Consider the following 22,036-nt stretch of genomic DNA (forward strand, 5'->3'; position numbering starts at 1 on the left):
TCACTATCGCGGCCTCTCTTGTTGCGGAGCACAGGCTCCAGACGCGCAGGCTCAGTAGTTGTGGCTCACGGGCCCAGTTGCTCCACGGCATGTGGGATCTTCCCAGACCAGGGCTCGAACCCGCGTCCCCTGCATTGGCAGGCAGATTCTCAACCACTGCGCCACCAGGGAAGCCCAGATAATGTTCTTCTTTTCTACCTTTCAGGAAGGGACAATTATAGGATTCAAATATATTTGAAATATAAGGGAAAATAGGGGTTGTGTGGGGACTATGGAGAGTATAATTTTTTTTATATAGACTTTTTGTTGTTGAAAGAGTCATAGTAACAAACTTGATCAATATCATTTGGTTTTACGTATTCCATTTGTCAAAAATTTAAGTCTCAATCTCAGTAATTTAAAAAATTATATTTTTTCTTTTATACATATACGGTGTGTGTGGTTAATAACTTTGTTAAGAGTAATGAACTAACTCTTTAATTTCATCCCAGATATCCCAAAACATTAGATGCCGTATTAGAGGAACGCCTAAAGGAAATTACAGACCTAAAAAAACAGGAGCTTTTTCACCAATTTATCTCTCTTTCTGCAAGTGGTGGAAAGTATCAGGTAACTTTTTTTCAGGGGAATTATGACACTTACGGGTATTTGTGTGGTTAGTTGAAGAGTTCCGGAAGGAAATTTGCTACTTCACTTCTGTTTGGGAAGTTTCATAGAGAAGATTTTATACAGTTTGCCTAGTTAGCTGAAGTAAGACTTTGAGGCAGGAATTAAGTAATTGGAGAAGGGTACAGTAATTTTTAGATAACTGTGAACCTGATACTTATTTCTGGTAAAGCGTTGTTTGGAAATTTTGCATATGATGCTCATTAGCAATCACCAAAAGATGGCCTAACTTAGGTTTCTAGTGTTCCTTATCTTTCTCCTCTACCCTTATCTTTCCAGTGCAGTACCCACCAGCCACGTGTGGCTATTTAAGTCATTGATTAGGAAAAGGGAAGTGGATTTTGTTTCATGATTATGTTAGAACTTCAGAAATTTTCTGGTGATTCGCCCTAAGTCTTTATACTAGAAGTTAGACATTTAAGTAGTTCTTATAATTAGCCTTGAAAATAAATGTTAGGATGAGAAATATGATTGTTTGGGTTTTTCTCCTCCATAATTAGACTTTCGTCTTTAATGGTATTTCATTTCCAAAATCATATGTTGATAGACTTCCTTCGTAGTCTAATTATCAATACATAAATAAAGTTGCCACTAATTTGAGTGTCACTGTCACATCATTTAGATGAATTGCATTCTCTTCAGTGATCAATTTTTTTGATTTATAATTTCATTTAGGCGCTAATACAGTGATTTATCTTAGGTGCTTTTCACCTTGGATTCAGATATACATAAAGAATACAAAATTACTTCATAGAATTACTTCACTAATTTAAACCTACATGTAGGCACAAGTATACATGAAATCACAACATTCACAAAACAAATTTTTTTTATCTGCTGTTACTCATACTATGTTCTGGAGACAAAGATTTTGCTTTACTTTTTACTTTCAGTTTGGTTTACTTTTTGGTTTCTGAAATTAGATGGTGGTTATTGAATAAGTTGGGCAGCTCGGGGTGGTTTTCTCTGGTTCTTCTTGATCATGTGCTGCTCAGATTGAATGGCGAGATCATGTGGTAATTGTGCTGAATCCTGTAGTTTTTAGCAGATTCTGATACCTCCTTGATGCTCAGTCTGAATCACCCACTTGCTCCTGTGAGACTTCTGGCCATTAATCATCTGAAAAATGTCATGACAACATCAAAGGTTTGTGTCAGATAGCCTTCATTTGTGATGTTTTTATCCTTATGATGAGCAGTGTAATTCTAGAATAAGAAATTGAAGTTACCACCTAGAATCAATATTGTTTAATTATAGAGATAAGCCTAATAAAGAATATGGGCATTCACTGGACAAAGATTTAGGACCATACATGCCAGAAGCCACCATTTTAACCTGTATATGTTTCCACATTGCAGATGATTAGGTTAGCTTTAGTTAAGAGTTTTTCAACCTGGGATTTATAGATTAATTTACAGAGGGGCATAAACTGTCTGAGAATTTTTTAGTTTTGAAATTTGAATTTGATAGTCTTAAGTTTAACATGAGTGTATTTGGGGACATCAGAATGATAGCTTTTGGAGCCCTGTTCATGATTTCGGTACCTGCAAGTTGCATTTGTCTTTAAAATTTTGGTGGCTTCTGGTAGTAAGTACAGAAGCTGACTTAATTTGTAAATAAAGCCTTTATAACAAAATGATATTTTACAAAGACTTTGCAGTGATTCAAATAGAGCAGTATTTTCCAAACTTTAGTCATTCAAGCAAATTTTTTGCTGTATTAGCTGACCACTGATGTTAATTTTTTTTTAAATTTTTCTTTAGTTTCTTTTAAATGGACTCATGTTTTCACATAGCTTTCTTTTTTTTAAATTGAGTTATGGTTGATTTACAATGTTATATTTCAAGTGTACAACATAGTAATTCAGTATTTTTATAGATTATACTTCATACAAAGTAAATACAAAATATTGACTATATTCCCTGTGCTATGCATTATATCCTTGTAACTTAATTTATACCTAGTAGTTTATACTTCATTATCCTCTTCATCTATTTCACATAGCTTTTAAATCATGCGTTTGAAGTGCTAATTGTATGTACATTTTACTGTAGTTAATACAGTTTGAAATAAGAATGTTCATCTGTGTAATATCTAAAATCATCTCATGTACTACCATTTGCATATTTGGAAAATTTCTAGATTAGAGAAAAATGCTAGCAGAGTTTAGTTTCTCCATAGCACATAGTAGTGTAAACACACTGAACTCTAAACTTGTGTCATGGCCATTAAAACCAGACTCGTATTACAAGTAGAATTTAATTTCAGCTAATCATAATTACCACGTTAAGTTTATTTAATTTTGAATTTTACTGTTTTTAGTTTTTTTACTTTTCAATTTGTAATTTTAAAAATATTTAAAAATATTTTTGTTCTCTTATATTTTTAAAGAGTTATACTTAATTTTTAAAATGGTAGATGTATTCAAATTTGAAAAATATTGCTTGGCTTGATTCATTTCTGATCTGGTACAAATTATGTTTCTTTCATAAATTGCTGGTAGGTTTGTCTCATTGATTTGTTGGATAATTAAACTCAGTGAATACTGTTCTTTGTTGTAATAGGAAGATTTCAGTGCCTAGAATAAAAAGCGGGATTCCTGGAATCTCCTAATATTCTTTTTTTTTTTTAGTTTTTAATTTTTTTTATTTTTTATTTTTTATTTATTATTATTTTTTAACGTCTTTATTGGAGTATAATTGCTTTACAATCTCCTAATATTCTTGAAGCCATTCTTATCCTTCCTGCTTTTACTCTTAATCCCGTCCTACCCTGTCCTCCTCTGGATTTGTTAGTTTTTTCAGTGAAGGGCAGTGTATACATTCAACTTACAGGCTTTAGTATTGTAATTGCAGTTAATGTCTGTCTTTGCATGCTTTGATTTCCTTTTCCCTTCTCTGTTAATGTCTGGACATAGGTTCTGTTCTGTTCTCGAATTCCAGATTGAGCTATTTGGCTACTTATTAGCTTTTGAGAAAATTTTGGCATTTGGCATTAAACTTTGACTTCAGTTTTGTGAATTTTAGGGATTTTACTTTTTGTCTCCCAGCCTTCTGACCTACATTATTTTCTGTGGGATTATTTACTTGTTTTTTTTTTCTTTTCACCACCTACAGGTAGAGATATATTCAGTTTGGTTAGCAGTCTTATTTTTCTGTTACTGTGAATGATTTTATGCTTTATTTTCTTTTGTTACTTAAAAGAAAAACATGAACTTTTTGGGGCAGACTGCAGTCATCAGCACTTGTCATCATCTTTGTAAAAACCTTGAAAATTAAAAGCTAACCTTTAACACTGCTTACTATGTCTAAAGCACTGTTTTAAGTATTGATATGTATTATTTGATCCTGTAACAACCCTTTGAGGTAGGTATGATTATTAGCCCTGTTTTATAGATGAGAATAATGAGACCTAGGAAGGTTAAGTAACTTGCTCAAGGTCGCACAGCTAGTAAGTGGTGGAACTGGGATTTAAACTTAGACATTCTGGTTCTTTAGTTTGTGCTCTCCCAAAATCTAGGTTCTCATTTTAACAAGATGAACTCTTTAATGCAAAAATTGTATTTTAATTGCACATCTTATTATATTTTCAATGGAAACTGGAAAGAGTTTGTACCAAACAATTATTCATCTAAAAAGGACTTCTAGAGTTGGCCTAGTTCAACGCAAGTGTGCTTAGTTTTTAATTTGCATCCGGGGCAGCAGAACCTGTGTTCCTTAACTGGAATTCTGGAGTGCTTTTCACAAAACCATACTTCCTTTCTAATGTAAAGTCTTCAGAGGTTTTAGCAACAACTAAGTTAATATTTTTTTTCTATTGCTCAGGAGAGTATCGATGAGTCTTTCATTAAAGAAGCTATTTTAACCCGATTAGGAGATGACAGCATAGATGTTGTCTTGTCAGCTATAAGTGCATTTGAGGTGAGTGAACTTGTTGTTCATTGACGTGCATGTTTTGTTTGTAAATATTTACTTACCCTTCTCACATGAATCTCTGCTCTAGGCAGCAACATATTTGGAAATTATGCTTTCACTGGAAATTTGTTCTGTTGAGAGCATAGACTTAAGCCTGGTTGGGGAAAGCACATGGGAGTAATTAGATTATACAACTTTATATATTTGGAAGTTCTTTTAAAAAGGAAAAGTGCTTTGTGAATTTTTATCAGTAGTAAATATGTAGGGATCCTGGGAAATTGGATCCTGAATGGCACTTTTAAGAAATTGGTCTCATAGAACTTTTAAATTATACTGGAATTCTTGGGAGATAAATTCTTTATAATTCATAATTTTTTAAAGTTCGTTTAACAAGCACCATATTTGAAGCAAGCAAAAATTTACTTACGGGTATTTTTTTCTCTCTAGATTTTCAAACAACAGTTTAGTTCAGAAGTGACAGTTTCAAATCTCCTGAATCTCTTTCAAAGAGCAGAACTTTCAAAAAATAGGGGATGGTATGTATTTGTATCTCCTAAATAAATTAATGAAATTCTTTTCTTTTTAATAAATTTATATATTTATTTATTAATATTTGCCTGCGTTGGGTCTTCTTTGATGGGCGCAGGCTTTCTCTAGTTGCGGCGAGCGGGCTTCTCATTGCGGTGGCTTGTTTTGTCGCGGAGCACGGGGTGTAGGCGCACGGACTCAGTAGTTGTGGCTCGAGGGCTCTAGAGTGCAGGCTCAGTAGCTGTGGCCTGCGGGCTTAGTTGCTTCGAGGCATGTGGACTCTTCCCGGACCAGGGATTGAACCCGTGTCCCCTGCATTGGCAGGCGGATTCTTAACCCCTGCGCCACCAGGGAAGTGCCTGAAATTCTTATATCAAGTTCGCTTTTATTTGGGTTTGTATGGATTTGTTGTAGTATTCTCTATGTTTGAAATTTTTCTTAATAAAATGGAAAAAGAAGTGTATAGTGTATGATATAATACTGAGATCTGGGAAGTAGGATGGGAAGGCGCTTTAATTTTTTGCTTTATATAATGTATTTCTACTTTACAAGGATAATATATTACACTTTATAATTAAAACAATTACAAATATATTAAATAAAAAATAAGCTCAGAGGCACATGATACCTTCTGTAATGTTTTGATGAGCTTTCGTTATTTCACTTTTGGCACCTAAGCTTTTTGCATGGAAAAGTGACTAAGCTCCTTAGAGGATGAGAGCATGTCTTACAGGTTTTTGTGTCCTGTTTAGTTCTTAGCGTATAGTATGTGTTCAGATAATATTTTTTGAACTGATGAGTGAATCTCTGATTTCTAGTGGAGTTGAGATGTATAGTGTGATATGTTTTATGTTACAGTTAACCTAATGATTTCTTAAAAAGAAAGATTTGACAGAGTTGGTTTAAAATTAATGTCCCAAATAACTCCTTTGTTAGCATGGATTTTAAGTGATATCTTGATGTTTCTCAATAATGTGTTTGGTAAAGAGACCAGGATGGTGTCAGTTGAGCTGGAAAAATGTAACAATGATTTTTTGCTGAACTGAAGTCTCTCATGTGTCTCAACCAAATGTGTTTATGTATCTTTTAGGTACAGTGTGCTTGAGATAGCAGCAGACATACTAATTAAAGCAGAGATACTGAGTGAGAATGATCAGTTGTCGAATCAGGTGGTGGTGCACCTGCTGCCATTTATGGTCATCGACAATGATGATATGGAATCTGCTGAGGTGAAAATGGCTATATATTTATCAAAATCAGGAATTTGCTCTCTGCATCCTTTATTAAGAGGCTGGAAAGAAGGTAAGAAATTCAGTTGTTTTTTAGAAAAAGTGAACAGGTGACACTTTAAAAAAAGAAGATAACCGTAATTAAAAATTGGCAGTGATTGTTATTTGAAATTGTTCATTGTGTTACATGCCAGCAAGATTTAAAAAAATTTTTGCTAATATGGAAAGTATACAGTGAAAAGAACACTGACCCACTGAAGAATTAGTAATTTTATGAAAAGAAAAATAAAAAGCAAACCTTCGTAGGAAATTTGTAAAACTTTTGCCTAAATTCTTTACTTGACATGATATTTAGGTGAGTGTTAGTAACATAAGGGCCCTCTGGTGTTCAATTATTATTATTTTTTTAAACAGCTCTTGAAAATGTGATTAAAAGCACAAAGTCAGGAGAACTAATTGGTGTAGCAAGTCAGAAGATGATTGAGTTGCTGGCTGACAATATAAATTCAGGGGATCCCTCTTCAATGTTAAAGATGGTAGGTATGTTGTCGAAGTCAACCCCCTGGGTTTCCTTCTCATAATCTTATTGGATTCTCAGTGTTTGCTTTACTAGATTCTTCTTCTTCTTTTTTTAAAATAACTTTTCCATTCTTGAGTACTTTGTTTTGTTTTAAAAACATAGTGTTTAGTATATTTTGCAGATTGTTTGAAATCCTTAACATTTTATGTAATTTATTTCATCCTGGTTTTATATTGGACCAGTAGGAATATAATGTCTACTTTTAAACCTTTTCTCCTCTCATTTAAAATATTAAAGTCATATTTTTTGTTAAAATAGCAAAATATAATCTAAAAGAGGAGAAATTTTCTTTTGCCTTAGTAAATCTTTTAAAGGCATAAAAACATCCAGTTGGCAAGTGCAGTTGTGTTCGTTATAATTTCTGAAATTATTTATTTTTATAGTTACCCAGAAATCAATGCTTACTACTTTTTTAAGGTTTTATATTTATCATCTCACTCTAAATATGAAATACATGATACCTAGATAGGCAGAGGTAGAGAAAATTGTTTTTATGCAAACCAAGAGCTACCATTCACGGAGTCTGTCTAATTTTCAAGGTGGAGGATTTAATAAGTGTTGGAGAAAAGGAGTCCTTTAGCCTGAAGCAGAAAGTGACTTTTCACGTGATCATGGCTGTACTTGTCTCCTGCTGTTCATCTTTAAAAGAAACTCATTTTCCATTTGCGACAAGAGTCTTCAGTTTGTTGCAGAAAAAAATAAAGACGCTCGAAAGTGTCATTACTACAGTGGTAAGGAGTGCAAACTCTCTGGAAAGTTAAATGTTAGAAAAGTGACTGCCTGGCCTGTTAATCACAGCAGAACTGAAAATCGGGGGCTGAGATGCTGAGTCTTTGGATTCTAGGGGTGAAATGTGAGGCAGCCTTGGGTAGCAGTAGATAGTGGATTAGGTGCTGTCTTCCTTTTGCAAGAAATTTAATTGAATCATGGAATTTCACGTTTGTGGTGTTTGTGTCTGATAGTTGACTCTCCCCTGTATCATCTTTATTGGGTAATTATCCAAGCTATACTTAACTACGTCTAGTGGTGAGGAATTCACCAGATATATTAGTGCTTGAATAAAGTATTGTTTCATTCTGTTGTTTACTGGAATAGATCTTTTGTATTATTTTAATTTGGATTTTGCCAGCGTACTGTTATCTTTGACAGTCTTACTAAGGAACATGTTTCAATTGTTGATATTTTTACCAAACACCACACCTTGGGGTTATAGATTATTTCTTTTAATATCTGCCATAGAATAGTGTCTTGTACTTAATAGCATCTTGTTTTTATTTGTTCTCCAGATTTCAGAGGGTTGGTTCCTTGTTGTAGGAGTTGCTCAACAAATCCCATCTTTTTGACGTTCACTTATACCCTCAGGATTTTATAAGTTCTGGTCATAGCCATTATAGGTAAATTTATGTAAACTTTAAGAGACTGAATCTTCATATTTTAAAAAGTAACCCAGGGAATTCCCTGGCATTCCAGTGGTTAGGACTCAGCACTCTTTTACTGCCAGGGCCCAGGTTTGATCCCTGGTCAGGGAACTAAGATCCTGCAAGCCACGTAGCGTGGCAAATAAATACATACATACACACCCACATACCCAGATGAGCCCTTCTTAACTTCTTTCTTTATTTTTTTGAAAGTGTGGTGACCTGGACTGTATTTGTTCTCAGTGGTAAAGTGTGGACAAATCGAGTGTTTTATACATACGTAGATAACAGGTGGTTTTATATTTGATGCCCTTTCTGAGAGACCCGAGCATCTTTTCGGCGGTAGCAGCACTTTGAGCCAGTGAAATCCCTCACCAGAGGCATTATCTTAAAAGTCTGGCTTTGGGTTATTTTACTACCAAGTTATTGTTCTGCGCTCACCTATGTGGAGCCTCGTCTGTTGTTTTCCTGCGCCATTTCTCATGCTTCCTTTTGGCACTTGTAGTGTGATAGCTAAGCACCTTAACGTTTTGCTTCTTGTTTAGAATTATCTGCAAGTTTGGGGATTTGACCATGTACCTTCTTCAGATAAGCAGTAAAAGTATGAAACGAGAAAAGTCCCTTTAAGGATCTCTTGGAAATCCAGTACCTTATTTTTCTGTTTAGAAACGTGCCTACCCTTTATTTGACAAGGATAAATTATACGAATAACATTTGTTTTTAGGGACGGTGTTTTAAGAAAACATAGATAAAATGAAGCCATGATGAACTTATTTGTGTCTTGTGAATAGTGATGGTTAGATCTCTTTAAAAATCTGATTAAAACTATTATTCCTCTCCCCACCCAAATACACATATAGACAGAATTTTGCAAATTACCAGTCATATAGCCATTGCAGTCCATCTGTATAACCCACGTTCAGAACCCCGTTAAACTTGTGCTGTTTTTGCTTCCTTTGACATTTCAGGAGATCCCCTCGGAATGGAATTTTGAGCTGATGATGGACAGAGGGATACCATTGGAGCTGTGGGCACATTATGTAGAAGAGCTCAAGACCGCCCGGAGGACTGCTGTGGAGGACTCAGTTTTACTCGTGTTTTCACTGAAAAATTTTATTCATGCACTAAAGGCTCCTAAATCTTTTCCTAAAGGTAGGACAAGCTGTGAATCTTTTGAATGTGATACTGTGGAAAACTGAGTTATTGATTCCACAGCTTGTTCTATGTCTTGAATGAGAAGTTCCCAGCGGTGTATTCGCATAAGTTTATGCACCGTTTCTCCTTCTCTTCACGTGCCCGTAGACGATACCTGGTGGAATCCTGAACAGCTGAACGAAGACAGCAGAGACTACTTGTGCTTGCTCATGGGGCTCTTCGAGATGGTTCTCAGTGGTGCTGACACCGTCCATTTTCGGGTTCTGATGAAACTTTTCATGAAGGTACCAGCTCACCTTTTTCAGGCAGACTCTCCCCTGGAAGAAGATGTTGTAGATTCTTTGAGTTATGACAGTTTTTAATGAACATGAAAGACTTTTAGACAGTGAGGAGCGTGTGGTGATGGATGCAGACCCTGTAAAGCAGTGCTGATTCGTGACACCAGTCGGTAGGTTGGACGGAGACTGACATTGCTGCCGGCCTCCTCACGTGTTAGGCCTGCTCAGGTGTTTAATAATCACAGTGGCCAGATACGTTCGGTTGACTACTGTCATTACCAGCGAGAAACTGCAGTTCAGAGAGGTGATTTAGGATATGCAGTCGCTCAGTGAAGAGACTTCATCACGGCACCCTGACCTCCGTGCTGCCAGGCCCAGTGGTCAGTTCTTTGCTTTTGTCTTACTTGCCCTCTCGACAGCATTTGACACAGTTGACACTGCTCACTCCACCGTCACGGTACTTTCTTAGTGAGGCTTCCCGACATCACTTTTGTCTCGGTTTTCTGCTTGGCGACCTCATCCTTTCCATTGTTGTTAAGTGTGTTCAAGTGCAAAGTTATAGTGAGTCGTCTGAATTCCTTCACACCCTTCCCAGTCGGTTAAAGTACCAAGCAGAGAATAATTTTAAGTGACTAGACAAAGCAAAACGTTGCAATAAATTGTTTTCTGTAATTGTACACTAGTGGGAAGAGGATTTGGAACCAGCTTATGTGAGTAAAAATTAAATTAACCTTCACTGTGTTTTGTTTTTAACTTAGGTACATCTAGAAGATGTTTTCCAGTTATTCAAGTTCTTTTCTGTTTTATGGACCTATGGTTCTAGCCTTTCAAATCCACTTAACTGCAGGGTGACAACCGTGCTGCAGACTCAAGCTCTTTATGTGGGCTGTGCAATGCTCTCTTCTCAGAAGGCTCAGTGTAGACATCAGCTGGCATCCGCGTCTTCTCCAGGTACTACAAGTAGCATCGTTCTGTTCCGTCGTGACCAGATGGTAATGCTTTCTCCACGTGTGCTGTGTGAAGGTGGTAGTTTGGAGAATTTCTTTTTATTTTTTTATTAGTGTGGGTGCACACTCTTTCTGTCTGTGTATGTATGTATTTGTGTGCGTATATATTTTTGTGTATTTGTAGACTTTTTGGTTACTCCTAAGTATTGCTTTAAGTTCTAAACGTCAATGGCAAAATCTCACCAAAACAGATAATAAAAATGGCAGGTGGTTAACCATGGGTTTTTAATATCCATCTGTTCATTTTTTGAATAGTAACTGGGCTGTCTAGGGAAGCCAAACCATCATAATACAATTCAGCATTCAACTGATTAATTATAAAATTGGTCTCCATTCAGGCAACCCTCCGGGATTTATCTCTTTTATCAGGTATAAAGTAATTTTCAGGTTGGGCGCTCACTAATGAAACTCCCAAAAATAAAACTTCTGTTTTTATAAAGTAAGTTGTAAATTTTGCAAAAGATGCAGAATTTCACAAAGTTGATAAACATGCTGTTGAGAAGTGGATTGACTTGCAAAGCTATTGACAAATGAGAGGATCTGTCAGAATTAGACCCTATAGTGATTGAAGATGAGCAAGTTGATGAGGATGACGGAATCATTTAAGTACCAGAGGAATGACAGTGGCCTGTGGAGAATTTGAACGTGCTCTTGATTAAGTTTTTTATTCCCAAATCACTTGTTATAAATGTTCTGTGAAAGCAAAGTGAATGACCATACATTTTCCCCAGAACAATTTCTCAATATTTATCTTTTATTGGCTCCTTGAAAGAGCACATAATTACAGTTGTAACCAAAATTTTGTTATATGTGAGATAGGTATACAATTTTAAGTTTTACTTACACAATAAAATCCCATGAATGTAATTTTTTCTCCACTACTTACTGAAATATTGCAGTCCCTTTTTTAGGTGGATTTACGTTAAAGAAGGTTTATTCAGGTTTTTCGGATATGAATTTCCTGGACTTTTTTTTTTTTAACATCTTTATTGGACTATAATTGCTTTACAATGGTGTGTTGGTTTCTGCTGTATAACAAAGTGAATCAGCTATATGTATACATATATCCCCATATCCCCTCCCTCTTGCGTCTCCCTCCCACCCTCCCTATCCCACCCCTCTAGGTGGTCGCAAAGTACCGAGCTGATCTCCCTGTGCTATGCAGCTGCTTCTCACTAGCTATTTTACATTTGGTAGTGTATATATGTCCATGCTACTCTCTCACTTTGTCCCAGCTTACCCTTCCCCCTCCCCATGTCCTCAACTCCATTCTCTACGTCTGTGTCTTTATTCCTGTCCTGCCCTTAGGTTCATCAGAACCTTCTCTTTTTGTTTTTTAGATTCCATATATATGTGTTAGCCTACGGTATTTGTTTTTCTCTTTCTGACTTACTTCACTCTGTATGACAGACTCTAGGTCCGTCCACCTCACTACAAATAACTCAATTTTGTTTCTTCTTATGGCTGAGTATTCCATTATGTATATGTGCCACATCTTCTTTATCCATTCATCTGCTGATGGACACTTAGGTTGCTTCCATGTCCTGGATATTGTAACTATTGCTGCAGTGAACATTATGGTACATGACTCTTTTTGAATTATGGTTTTCTCAGGGTATATGTTCTGGGCATTTAAACTTTTTGAATGAATACATTGTAAACATCTTTCTATATTAATAAATACAGAATTATATATATATTTTAAATGTCTGCAAAGTATTCTGTGTGGAGATACCATAGTTTATTAAAATAGTTATCTACTGTTAAACTTATGAGTTTTCAAAAAAACGAAGTCACAAGTAGTTAGATTTTCTAATTAGGTATGAAATGTGCTATCCTTTGGCATCAAAGGCAGTGGCTTCTGAGGAGTATATGCCTCTTTGTAAACAGCATGACCAAAGGACCTAACTTTTCCTCTGGTATTGCTGCAAGATGGGCTCCCTTCCTACCCCTGCTGTCTTGCCTTCTGTCACCTCCCCACTTCCTGAAGCACTTTTGCATTTATGCTGCCTAGATATGTCACAGTTACTCCACTGAAAACAGGAGAGATGCACTCTGTTCTTCATGCAAGCTCAAGGACCACTAGTGTCCCCCAGGGCCTCAAGTAGAGGGCCGCTTCCTCAGTGCACCGGTCCTCAGAGCACTCCACTGTGAATCCACAGTGAGCTTCCAGCCATACCTTTTCCCTTAGGAGTCTAGGAAGTGTTGGCTGGTATTTGTTTTCATATATTTACAAGAAAATATTATGCTGTGCAAAAGAAAAAGGGTTTGCAATATTAATATAATTGTATGAGTTAACTTTTTGTCAGTGGCTTGGGAATCTAACCAGTTTCTTTACTTTCTGTGCAAATATGTATTCCAGCTCAGGCTTGCATAGAGCAAATCTTTGCTAAATGAATAAGAGTTTAACGTTTGTAAGCTGGAGGCTGCTGTTGGTTTGTTATGCCTTATCAATATAGTAAGTTTATTTACATGTTTAAAAGCAAAACTCAAGTATTTTTTTCAGCTTTTATGTAAAATATGCTATTTCAAATCTGAAAAAAATTAGTTGGGAGAATGAAGTCACATAGATTTTTAAGTGGAAGGACATACTTAACAGCTGATTGCTTAAATAATGTAGTTTAACCCACCTTGGGTTCCAGTAACTTACTTGAACATAGCAGCCATAGTAGTTAGTACTTTGTTTTTGAATTTGGCTTTTTCTGAAAGCTCTGCCCCACTCTGCTGGGAATTTTAGCAAACAGATATCATGGCCTGATGCTGCCCTTTGTATGAATTCAACTTCTCAGCTGTTCATTTTTGGCTTTACTTTATAAATTAATGTCATGGAGACCAGGAAGGATTTCCAGCTTTCATATGACCTTCTTGGAAGAGTATGAAAGCTTGTCACACTCTTTCTTAGCATTCCAGAAGTAGTATATGTAGAATGGATCATTTCTAGCAAGATAAAAATCACCAAAATTTGCCCCAGTAGATAGTATGGAATAAAGCTTAAATAACTAATTACCATAAAAGGAATTTAGATGTCTCTTTATCCTGGAGACTTTTCTTCAAAAAACCCTGATTCACTTGATTTCTACCAGGTCCTTGAAGCCGGTTATTTCAGTGTTATTGAACTGAGCAGGGCATAGAACCAAGGAAAGCTACCAGATTCTTTGTCTAAAACCAGCACAACATCCTTACAGATAAAAGGCGATGGCTGTATTTGATAATGATGCAAAAATTCTAAATAAAATACTTGCTGGGTCCAGCAACATTATTTTAGAAAGTAAACATTTCCCCAGAGTTCATTCCAAAAATACAAAGTTGGTTCAAAACAAGATATTCTGTTATATAATTGGCTAGAGAAAACCCATATAATCATGTCCAAAGATCTGAAAAGGCATGAGATAAAAATCAGTAATTACTCCTAATTAAGTGACAGCAGAGTAGGAGTAACATGATGAAAATACTTCTCAAATCAAAAGCTAGTATTTTTGCCACGTAATTGGCGAAACAAAAGCATTCCTGTTAAATTCATCATTTTTATTGAACATGGTTCTAAAAGCATAGTTGGCAAAAATAGATACGTTTCAGATACTAATGAGATGTATGAATGACAAAGCTGACATCCCAGATCTGTGGGGTTCTTAGGTTGACTGTTAAACAGGACATCTGCTAGCCATTTGCAAACATTAAAGAAGCTTAACTCTAACCTTATTCCTTAGACAAAAATTTCACCTGAACTAAAGATTTCACATTAGAAAAAACTTAGCTTTAGTGTTAGAAGAAAATGTGGAGTACTAGAGGTAGATACTTTAAAAACTCTTTTAGAGTGGGGAGCACCTTTCAAAGCAACATGTAAAACTAGAAGAAAAATTCTTCTGTAAAGCTATAAAATTTCCACATCAAAAAGAAAGTGAAAACAAACATCTATTCAGGACAAAATACCTGCAAAGTATCACGCACAAGTGGGTTATTTCCTCTGCACTCTTGTGCAAGGATGTATATACAGGGTGTTTGTTGCAGCAGTTTTAATGCCAAAAGACTAGAAACAATCTAAACTTTTACCAGTAAGGTAAAATACAATGGAGCATTTGTATACAGTTTTAAAAGGATATTTAATGTAGATATGTATGTACCTAAATGGAAAACCCTTCCAATATACATTGAGATGTGATAGCAGTTGGTGCAGAACAGGATATGTATGCTATGGTCTCATTTGTGTGTTTTCAAAAGAATATAACAGAAAATGTCTAACACTTCTCTAGCATAGAAAACAAATAATTAAACAGTGACTGGTCTTCAGAGAGGGAGTTTGAGTTGAGAGGAAAACTTGCATCATGCACCCTTTGGTACTATTGAAGTTTTATACTGTTTCAGTGGGGTTTTTTTGTTTTTTTTATAATTTTTTTTATAATTTTTATTTATTTATATTTATTTTTGGCTGTGTTGGGTCTTCGTTTCTGTGCGAGGGCTTTCTCTAGTTCCGCAAGCGGGGGCCACTCTTTATCGCGGTGCGTGGGCCTCTCACTGTCGCGGCCTCTCTTGTTGCGGAGCACAAGCTGCAGACGCACAGGCTCAGTAGTTGTGGCTCACGGGCTTAGTTGCTCCGCGGCATGTGGGATCTTCCCAGACCAGGGCTCGAACCCGTGTCCCCTGCATTGGCAGGCAGATTCTCAACCGCTGCGCCACCAGGGAAGCCCTGTTTCAATGTTTTCAATCGTTACTTAAATTTTTTTCCCTTTGGTTTTAGTGGTGACATCTCTACTCATTAATCTGGGAAGCCCCATAAAAGAAGTACGTAGGGCCGCCATTCATTGTCTCCAGGCCCTCAGCGGAGTGGCATCCCAGTTTCATCTGGTCATAGATCATGTGGTTCCTAAAGCAGAGGAGATCACCTCAGATGCCACCTATGTTGCTCAGGTAAACTCAGTAGCAAGGAAGATTGAGAGTGTGTATGCCCGTGTGGACACATGAACCTTTTTCTCCTTTCTTGACATTCTGCTTTGCAGGGATTTTTATTGACTACGTCATTGAATTTAGAAATTGATATGTCAATGTCTGCACATCTTTCTTCCCCCATTTTAAAAAGATAGCAATTGCATGTTTCATTTCTGCTATCTTTTTAATGGCTAAAAGGCCAATGTTTAGTTTTTGATAGTAAGCTACCTGATGGGTAGTGATACCCTTTCCTATTAAGGGTATTGAAAATCATGAGCAGTGTCGCATCATTTGGGAAAGAATCTTCCATAAGTAGTACATGTAACGTTTTTTTTTCCAATCGGGTTTTTTTTTTTTTTGTATCCCAGGATTTGGCTACTTTATTTGAGGAACTACAGAGAGAAAAGAAGCTGAAATCTCATCAGAAGTTGTCTGAAACTTTGAAAAACCTACTTTATTGTGTATATAGTTGCCCATCTTATATTGCAAAAGATTTGATGAAAGTACTTCAGGAGGTCAACAGTGAGGTATGTGCAATTTAAGTGGGCTGTCCAATCCACGTGATGTTACTAAAGATTACTGTAACTGCTCACGTGTGCGTAAGACTTTGTGAGAGTTGCATATATACACTCAGATGTGAACATTTTATTAATTTGGGAGGGGGAAGAGTTGAGGTGGAGAAAAGAGATACAGGATACAAAAAGCAAATATTAGTGAGTTTCTTTCCATTTAAAAATTGTGTGTTATCCCTGTCTCGTCATTGATGTGATTTTAAATGAATTTTACAGTTACACAGGGAAAAACACTGGCGATGCACTGCTGAAAAACTGTTAGTTTTTGTTTGTTCTTCAGGTGAAAATCCTCCACAAAATAATATATTTGAACATAAAAGTCTGTGCACATTCCAAAATCATTTACTCATTTTTAAAATGTATGTGGCTGTACATTTTTCTGTGGGGAGAATCCAAAGCTTTCATTATGCTGTCAAGGAAGCCTGTGATTCAAAAGAAAGAGGTTGTGAATCACATGTTTGTGTGGTGGTTTGTGCTGGTACACAAAAACTGCTCCTCATCCTCGTGTTCCAAAAATGCCCGTGGACCTTACCGTTCTTGGACTGACTGCAACTTGCAGAACTAAAAGAGGGATCAAATGGAGTAAAAGCCATTTGATTATATTGTCCTGTTGTCAGCAAACAGATGGCCTTTATCAGCTCTGTGTCATCCCTGGTATAAACAAGGAATTGACAGTCTTGGTCTGTAAAAAACCAAGTAGTAAATATTTTAGGCTCTGTGGGCCATACAGATTGTGTTGCAGCCACTTAGCTCTGCCATCGTGTTGCGAAAGCAGCCTCAGACAGTATGTAAACAAACGAGCATGCCTGTGTTTCAGTAAACAAAATTGACAAAAACAGATGGTCCTCTGGACTTGGCCTGCAAGCCATAATTTGCTGGCTCCTGGTTGAGTTATTAAAGACTTCAGATACATAATTTAAATTAATATTAATTGCACAGCATTGGAAATGTAGTGTAGAAAAACTAAAATTTATTTTGATAGTCCAAAACTTTAGTTTGTATTTCCTGTTTTCAGAAGGTGTTAGGATGCTCACAGATTATTTTTCCTGTCATCTCTAAAGGGTTTGGATCTTTTGACTGTTATAGACTGAACTGTCAGAGGGGACCTGGGTGCCTTAGTTGGATTAATAGCTATCCCTGTGTCTTAAGAGGTCATTATTTTATTGTTTTTTTTCCTCCAGGCTAAGCTTGCAGTCTTGCAGCATATCTTTGGATATCTTTGTACAGCAAGCAGAAACTTATATCCATATAGATAACTATTTACTAATAAATTTTCCAAACTTTAGATGGTGCTTTCTCAGCTGCTGCCTATGATTGAGCAACTGTTAGAAAAGATGCAGAAGGAGCCCACAGTTGTCCTGAAAGATGAGCTCATTGCTCTGCATCTCATTCTGGGAAAATATAATGAACATTCAGCTTCCCTTTTACATAAGGACCCGAAGAGTCTAGATATATTTATAAAAGCTGTGCACACAACAAAGGAACTTTGCACAGGAATGCCAACCGTTCAGATTACAGCCCTCGAAAAGGTTAGTGATTTCTTTCAGAAACTGAGGCATGTTCAGGCTTTCAAAAATCTGTAATGTTTTACTTCAAGAAAATAGACTGGGCATATCTTAAAGGAATATGATATATCTGACCCATTTTGCAAAACTGAATGATGTTCATGAGTCATTTAAACTGACAAAATGGAGACCAGTTTCACATTGTAAAAGAGAATGATAGAAAGATCATGTTTGGAATTCAAGTTTGTTCATTTATCTCAATTGCCTTTTTTCTGCCTCTAGATTACGAAGCCATTTTTTGCAGCTATTTCAGATGAAAAGGTTCAGCAGAAGCTTTTGTGCACATTGTTTGATTTATTGGTGAACTGTAAAAACTCACATTGTGCTCAGACTGTTAGCAGTGTTTTTAAAGGGGTAAGTTGCAAACTTCCTGCCATTTGTTTATTGATGTTTACTCTCTGGCAAGTAACACCATGTTTAAGCTTCCTCTATTTTTTTTTTATACATTTGATGTAGGATTTTATTATTTGTTTATTTATTTATTTTTGGCTGTGTTGGGTCTTCGTTTCTGTGCAAGGGCTTTCCCCAGTTGCAGCAAGCAGGGACCACTCTTCATCGCGGTGCGCGGGCCTCTCACTGTCGCAGCCTCTCTTGTTGCGGAGCACAGGCTCCAGACGCGCAGGCTCAGTAGTTGTGGCTCACAGGCCCAGTTGCTCCGCTGCATGTGGGATCCTCCCAGACCAGGGCTGGAACCCATGTCCCCTGCATTGGCAGGCAGATTCTCAACCACTGCGCCACCAGGGAAGCCCTAAGCTTCCTCCATTTTATAATGCTTTTAGGAAGTCAGATGTTCCCATTAACCAGAATCATGGAAAAGGAGGTCATAGAGAAGTGCAATATCAACGTTATAAGTCTTCATCATTATTTTTATTGTATGAAATATAGTTTTGAACACGTAGGGTGTATGTTAGTTTGGATCTTATTCATATTAGGGAGAATCTTCCTCTTATGCAAGAACAGGAATGAATGGTGGCTCCATGTTCAGCTGGGTCGTGGATTATTCTGCTTGATTTAAATAGTTGTTTAATGACATATAGAATGGAATTGAGAATCTGCTCATTGGTTTATATGTATATTAAAACCTAGCTGTAGATCAGAATAACCACCTAGTTACTCAGTGTTTTGCTTTGTTGTGCTTTTTTAGGAAAATACTTTCACAAAAATAGATAATAGTGTGGTAAAGTCTTAGTATCCAGATTCTGCAGTTTTCAGAATTTTAACATAATTACTTAGATTTCTAAGATGAGTTAAGTGGAACAAATTAAGGCACAGAGCAGTGTGTATAATATGCTCCTCTGTGCGTGTGTGTGTGTGTGTGTGTGTCTGTCTCTCTGTGTTTAATATTTATAGAGCTGTTGGTATATGGAAAATTTCCCAAGAATACATAAGAAATTGTCAATGATATTTGCCTTTGGAGGTTGGGCTGGGCTGTAGGGTTGTAGGGGGACAGAGTGGACAGAAACACGTTCATTGTATCTGTTTGAATCAACGTAAACTGCTCTAATTTTCACCCATGGAATCCTGTCATCACCCATTCTTCCTTCATATTCCAGATTTCTGTTAATGCTGAACAAGTCAGAATAGAACTGGAGCCACCAGATAAAACTAAGTCCTTAGGCACAATTCAGCAAACAAGGAGGCAGAAAATGCAGCAGAAGTAAGAGCTATGAATGCATGAGAACACTGTTGTCCCCCAGGCCTTGGATGTTTTGGAACCATTGTGATTTTTTGATACCCATCAATTGGGCATAATCGGATACAGTAATTTTTACTTATTAGCGTTGATAATGTTTGCTCTTCTAACTTTTTGTCTTGTCTGTTTCCCAGAAAATCACAAGATCTAGAATCTGTTCAGGAAGTTGGAGGTTCTTACTGGCAAAGAACAACCCTCATCCTAGAATTACTGCAGCACAAAAAGAAACTCAAAAGTCCTCAGATATTGATACCGACACTTTTTAACCTGCTCTCAAGGTAGTGACACTTGCCTTTGATCTGTGAGAGAATGAGATTCTAATTCTTGCCCATCTTATTTTATTTAACATTCTCTTTTCACATTCTCTTCTTGCTTAGCTAGTCTGTAAAATAGAGCACGTTGAATACTATAGTTGAAAGATTTAAAGAATGGTTATAGGAACCGGTTGCCAGGGCCCGAAACTAACCTTCATCCTGTATTACATAATAAATGAGCGCTTTCTCCAGCCTACTTTCCTTCCTCACTTTCAACACCATGTCCCCGGGGGCATCATTACTTGTATTTAAGGATACAGTGTGACACCCGCTATATTTTGTAGGTGTGCGTTATTAGATAGCTGTAGTGTATGCATTGCATCGCAGATGTGTGCTCTCGTCCAAAAAAGAAAGTAATTCTCAAGGTTGTCCTCTAAGGAGATTTAAAATAGGTTGACGGAAGGTGCAATAGAGAGGAGAGGTAATGTGATGTAAGCGCCTGCCTGCACTAGAAGAATCAGAGTTAGAAATCTTACATCATGTTTATAGACTTGATGTTTTTGGGTTTTTTTAATAAGTTTATTTATTTATTTTTGGTTTGGTCTTTGTTGCTGCTCGCAGGCTTTCTGTAGATGTGGCAAGCAGGGGCTCTAGGCACGTGAGCTTCAGTAGTTGTGGCACGTGGGCTCAGTAGTTGTGGCTCATGGGCTTTAGAGCGCAGGCTCTAGACTTGAAGTTTAATGTTAATGTTTTATTAACATTAAATGTTTAATGTTAATGTTTTAAATTAAATGTTTATTTAATATGTGTTCTGGACAGTGATCATTAATGCAGCACTGAGATTGTACAACTCTTTCATTTCCCATCATTTCTGTTCCGGGCATCCTGAAGGTGTTTAGAGCCTTTGCCACCAGAGCAGGGAAGTATGGAATACACCAAACAGTTAATTCTAAGTTGTTTGCTTAACATCTGCCAAAAACTCTCTCCAGATGGCGGCAAAATACCAAAAGGTGTGTACTTTGTTGGAAGGAAAGGGGGGGAAGGATTATCTACTCTGAGTATGAATGTACCTACCACTTAGAGATTTTTTATTTCTCGCCCTGTAGATGTTCTCGATGAGGAGAAGTTCAACGTGGAATTGATAGTTCAGTGCATCCGCGTTTCTGAGATGCCTCAGACCCATCACCATGCCCTTTTACTTTTGGGTACTGTTGCTGGAATATTTCCTGTAAGTGTTAACGATTTAAGACTTACGCAGATATTTTTTTCTGTGGAAATGCGTAGGCCTGCACTGTTGTGAATTCAGTGGACATTTTGGATATTACAGCGCTGATGGGACTCTTGGCCCTGCTTCTTCAATAGCTGAGACAGTAAGCTGGTTGATCTTGCTAAGCTTTGGTTCCCCTTTTTGTGAAGTGGAGAATAATAGTAACCTTCTTCGTAGGATTGTTGTGAGAATGGGATTGGATAATTTATTGTTAGCACTTAGCACAGTGCTTGGTGCAATGTAGCTATCCAGTAAGTGGTGGTATTAGTGTTATTTGGAAAAAATCCCGTGAATCCTCAGGTAATCCTCACACAGCTTTCAACCAGTGACTTAAAATTAATTTGATTATAAAGTACCTCAGTTAAAGAAATCGTGTTCCTTATAGAAATACGTTGTTTAAAAATTTTTGAAGAGATTGAAATTATTTTCATGTAGGGGATTTAGGTCAGATGTACTTAACCTGGAGTTGGTTCTCCATGACCTTTAGCGGGTCTCTTAATCTACTAAAATCATATGCAAGATTTAATGTGTACGGGTTTTTTTCCCCCTTGGTGTAGAGTCAGTAGCTCTCAAAGGGGTTGATAATCCAGAAAAAATTAAGAATCATTGATATTTTTCTTTTGTTTTTATTGAAATATAGTTCATATGCCATATGAATATATAGTTAAGTGCCACCCATTTAAAGTATACAATTCAGTGGTTTTAGTTTATTCACAGAATTGTGCAATCATCACCATTATGTACTTCCTAAACTTTTTCATCAACCCCAGAAAGAAACCCCGTATGCATTAGCATTCACTGCCCGTTTCCTTTACCACCAGCACCCCTGATCGACCTTCTCTATCCTAGACGTTTCCTGTAAATGGAATCATATAATACGTGGCATGTTTTGTGTCTGATGTTTTGCACTTCCTGTAACGTTTCCAAGGTTCATCCATTTTGAAGCTTGAATCAGTATTCTTTTTATGGCTGGATAATATACCATTG

The 22,036-nt window shown here is 36.8% G+C and overlaps 1 protein-coding gene across 4 annotated transcripts in view; it reads left to right on the plus strand.

The window, feature by feature from the left end:
- HEATR1 (HEAT repeat containing 1) overlaps positions 1–22,036 on the plus strand; it is a 70,876-nt gene that overhangs the window by 9,399 nt on the left and 39,441 nt on the right. For all 4 annotated transcript variants that reach the window (XM_082425658.1, XM_082425657.1, XM_082425655.1 and 1 more), the window contains exons 11-28: positions 492–609; positions 1,705–1,812; positions 4,491–4,586; positions 5,028–5,116; positions 6,199–6,410; positions 6,752–6,873; positions 7,457–7,648; positions 9,304–9,487; positions 9,638–9,774; positions 10,527–10,719; positions 15,511–15,680; positions 16,067–16,225; positions 17,557–17,799; positions 18,058–18,189; positions 19,389–19,492; positions 19,663–19,806; positions 20,674–20,792; positions 20,889–21,010. In XM_082425658.1, the coding sequence (XP_082281784.1) occupies positions 492–609; positions 1,705–1,812; positions 4,491–4,586; positions 5,028–5,116; positions 6,199–6,410; positions 6,752–6,873; positions 7,457–7,648; positions 9,304–9,487; positions 9,638–9,774; positions 10,527–10,719; positions 15,511–15,680; positions 16,067–16,225; positions 17,557–17,799; positions 18,058–18,189; positions 19,389–19,492; positions 19,663–19,806; positions 20,674–20,792; positions 20,889–21,010 (2,644 nt within the window). The remainder of the gene's footprint in view (positions 1–491; positions 610–1,704; positions 1,813–4,490; positions 4,587–5,027; positions 5,117–6,198; positions 6,411–6,751; positions 6,874–7,456; positions 7,649–9,303; positions 9,488–9,637; positions 9,775–10,526; positions 10,720–15,510; positions 15,681–16,066; positions 16,226–17,556; positions 17,800–18,057; positions 18,190–19,388; positions 19,493–19,662; positions 19,807–20,673; positions 20,793–20,888; positions 21,011–22,036) is intronic.

Source organism: Balaenoptera physalus (assembly GCF_965194825.1).
Source record: "Balaenoptera physalus genome assembly, chromosome: 14".
NCBI classification, from domain to species: domain Eukaryota; kingdom Metazoa; phylum Chordata; class Mammalia; order Artiodactyla; family Balaenopteridae; genus Balaenoptera; species Balaenoptera physalus.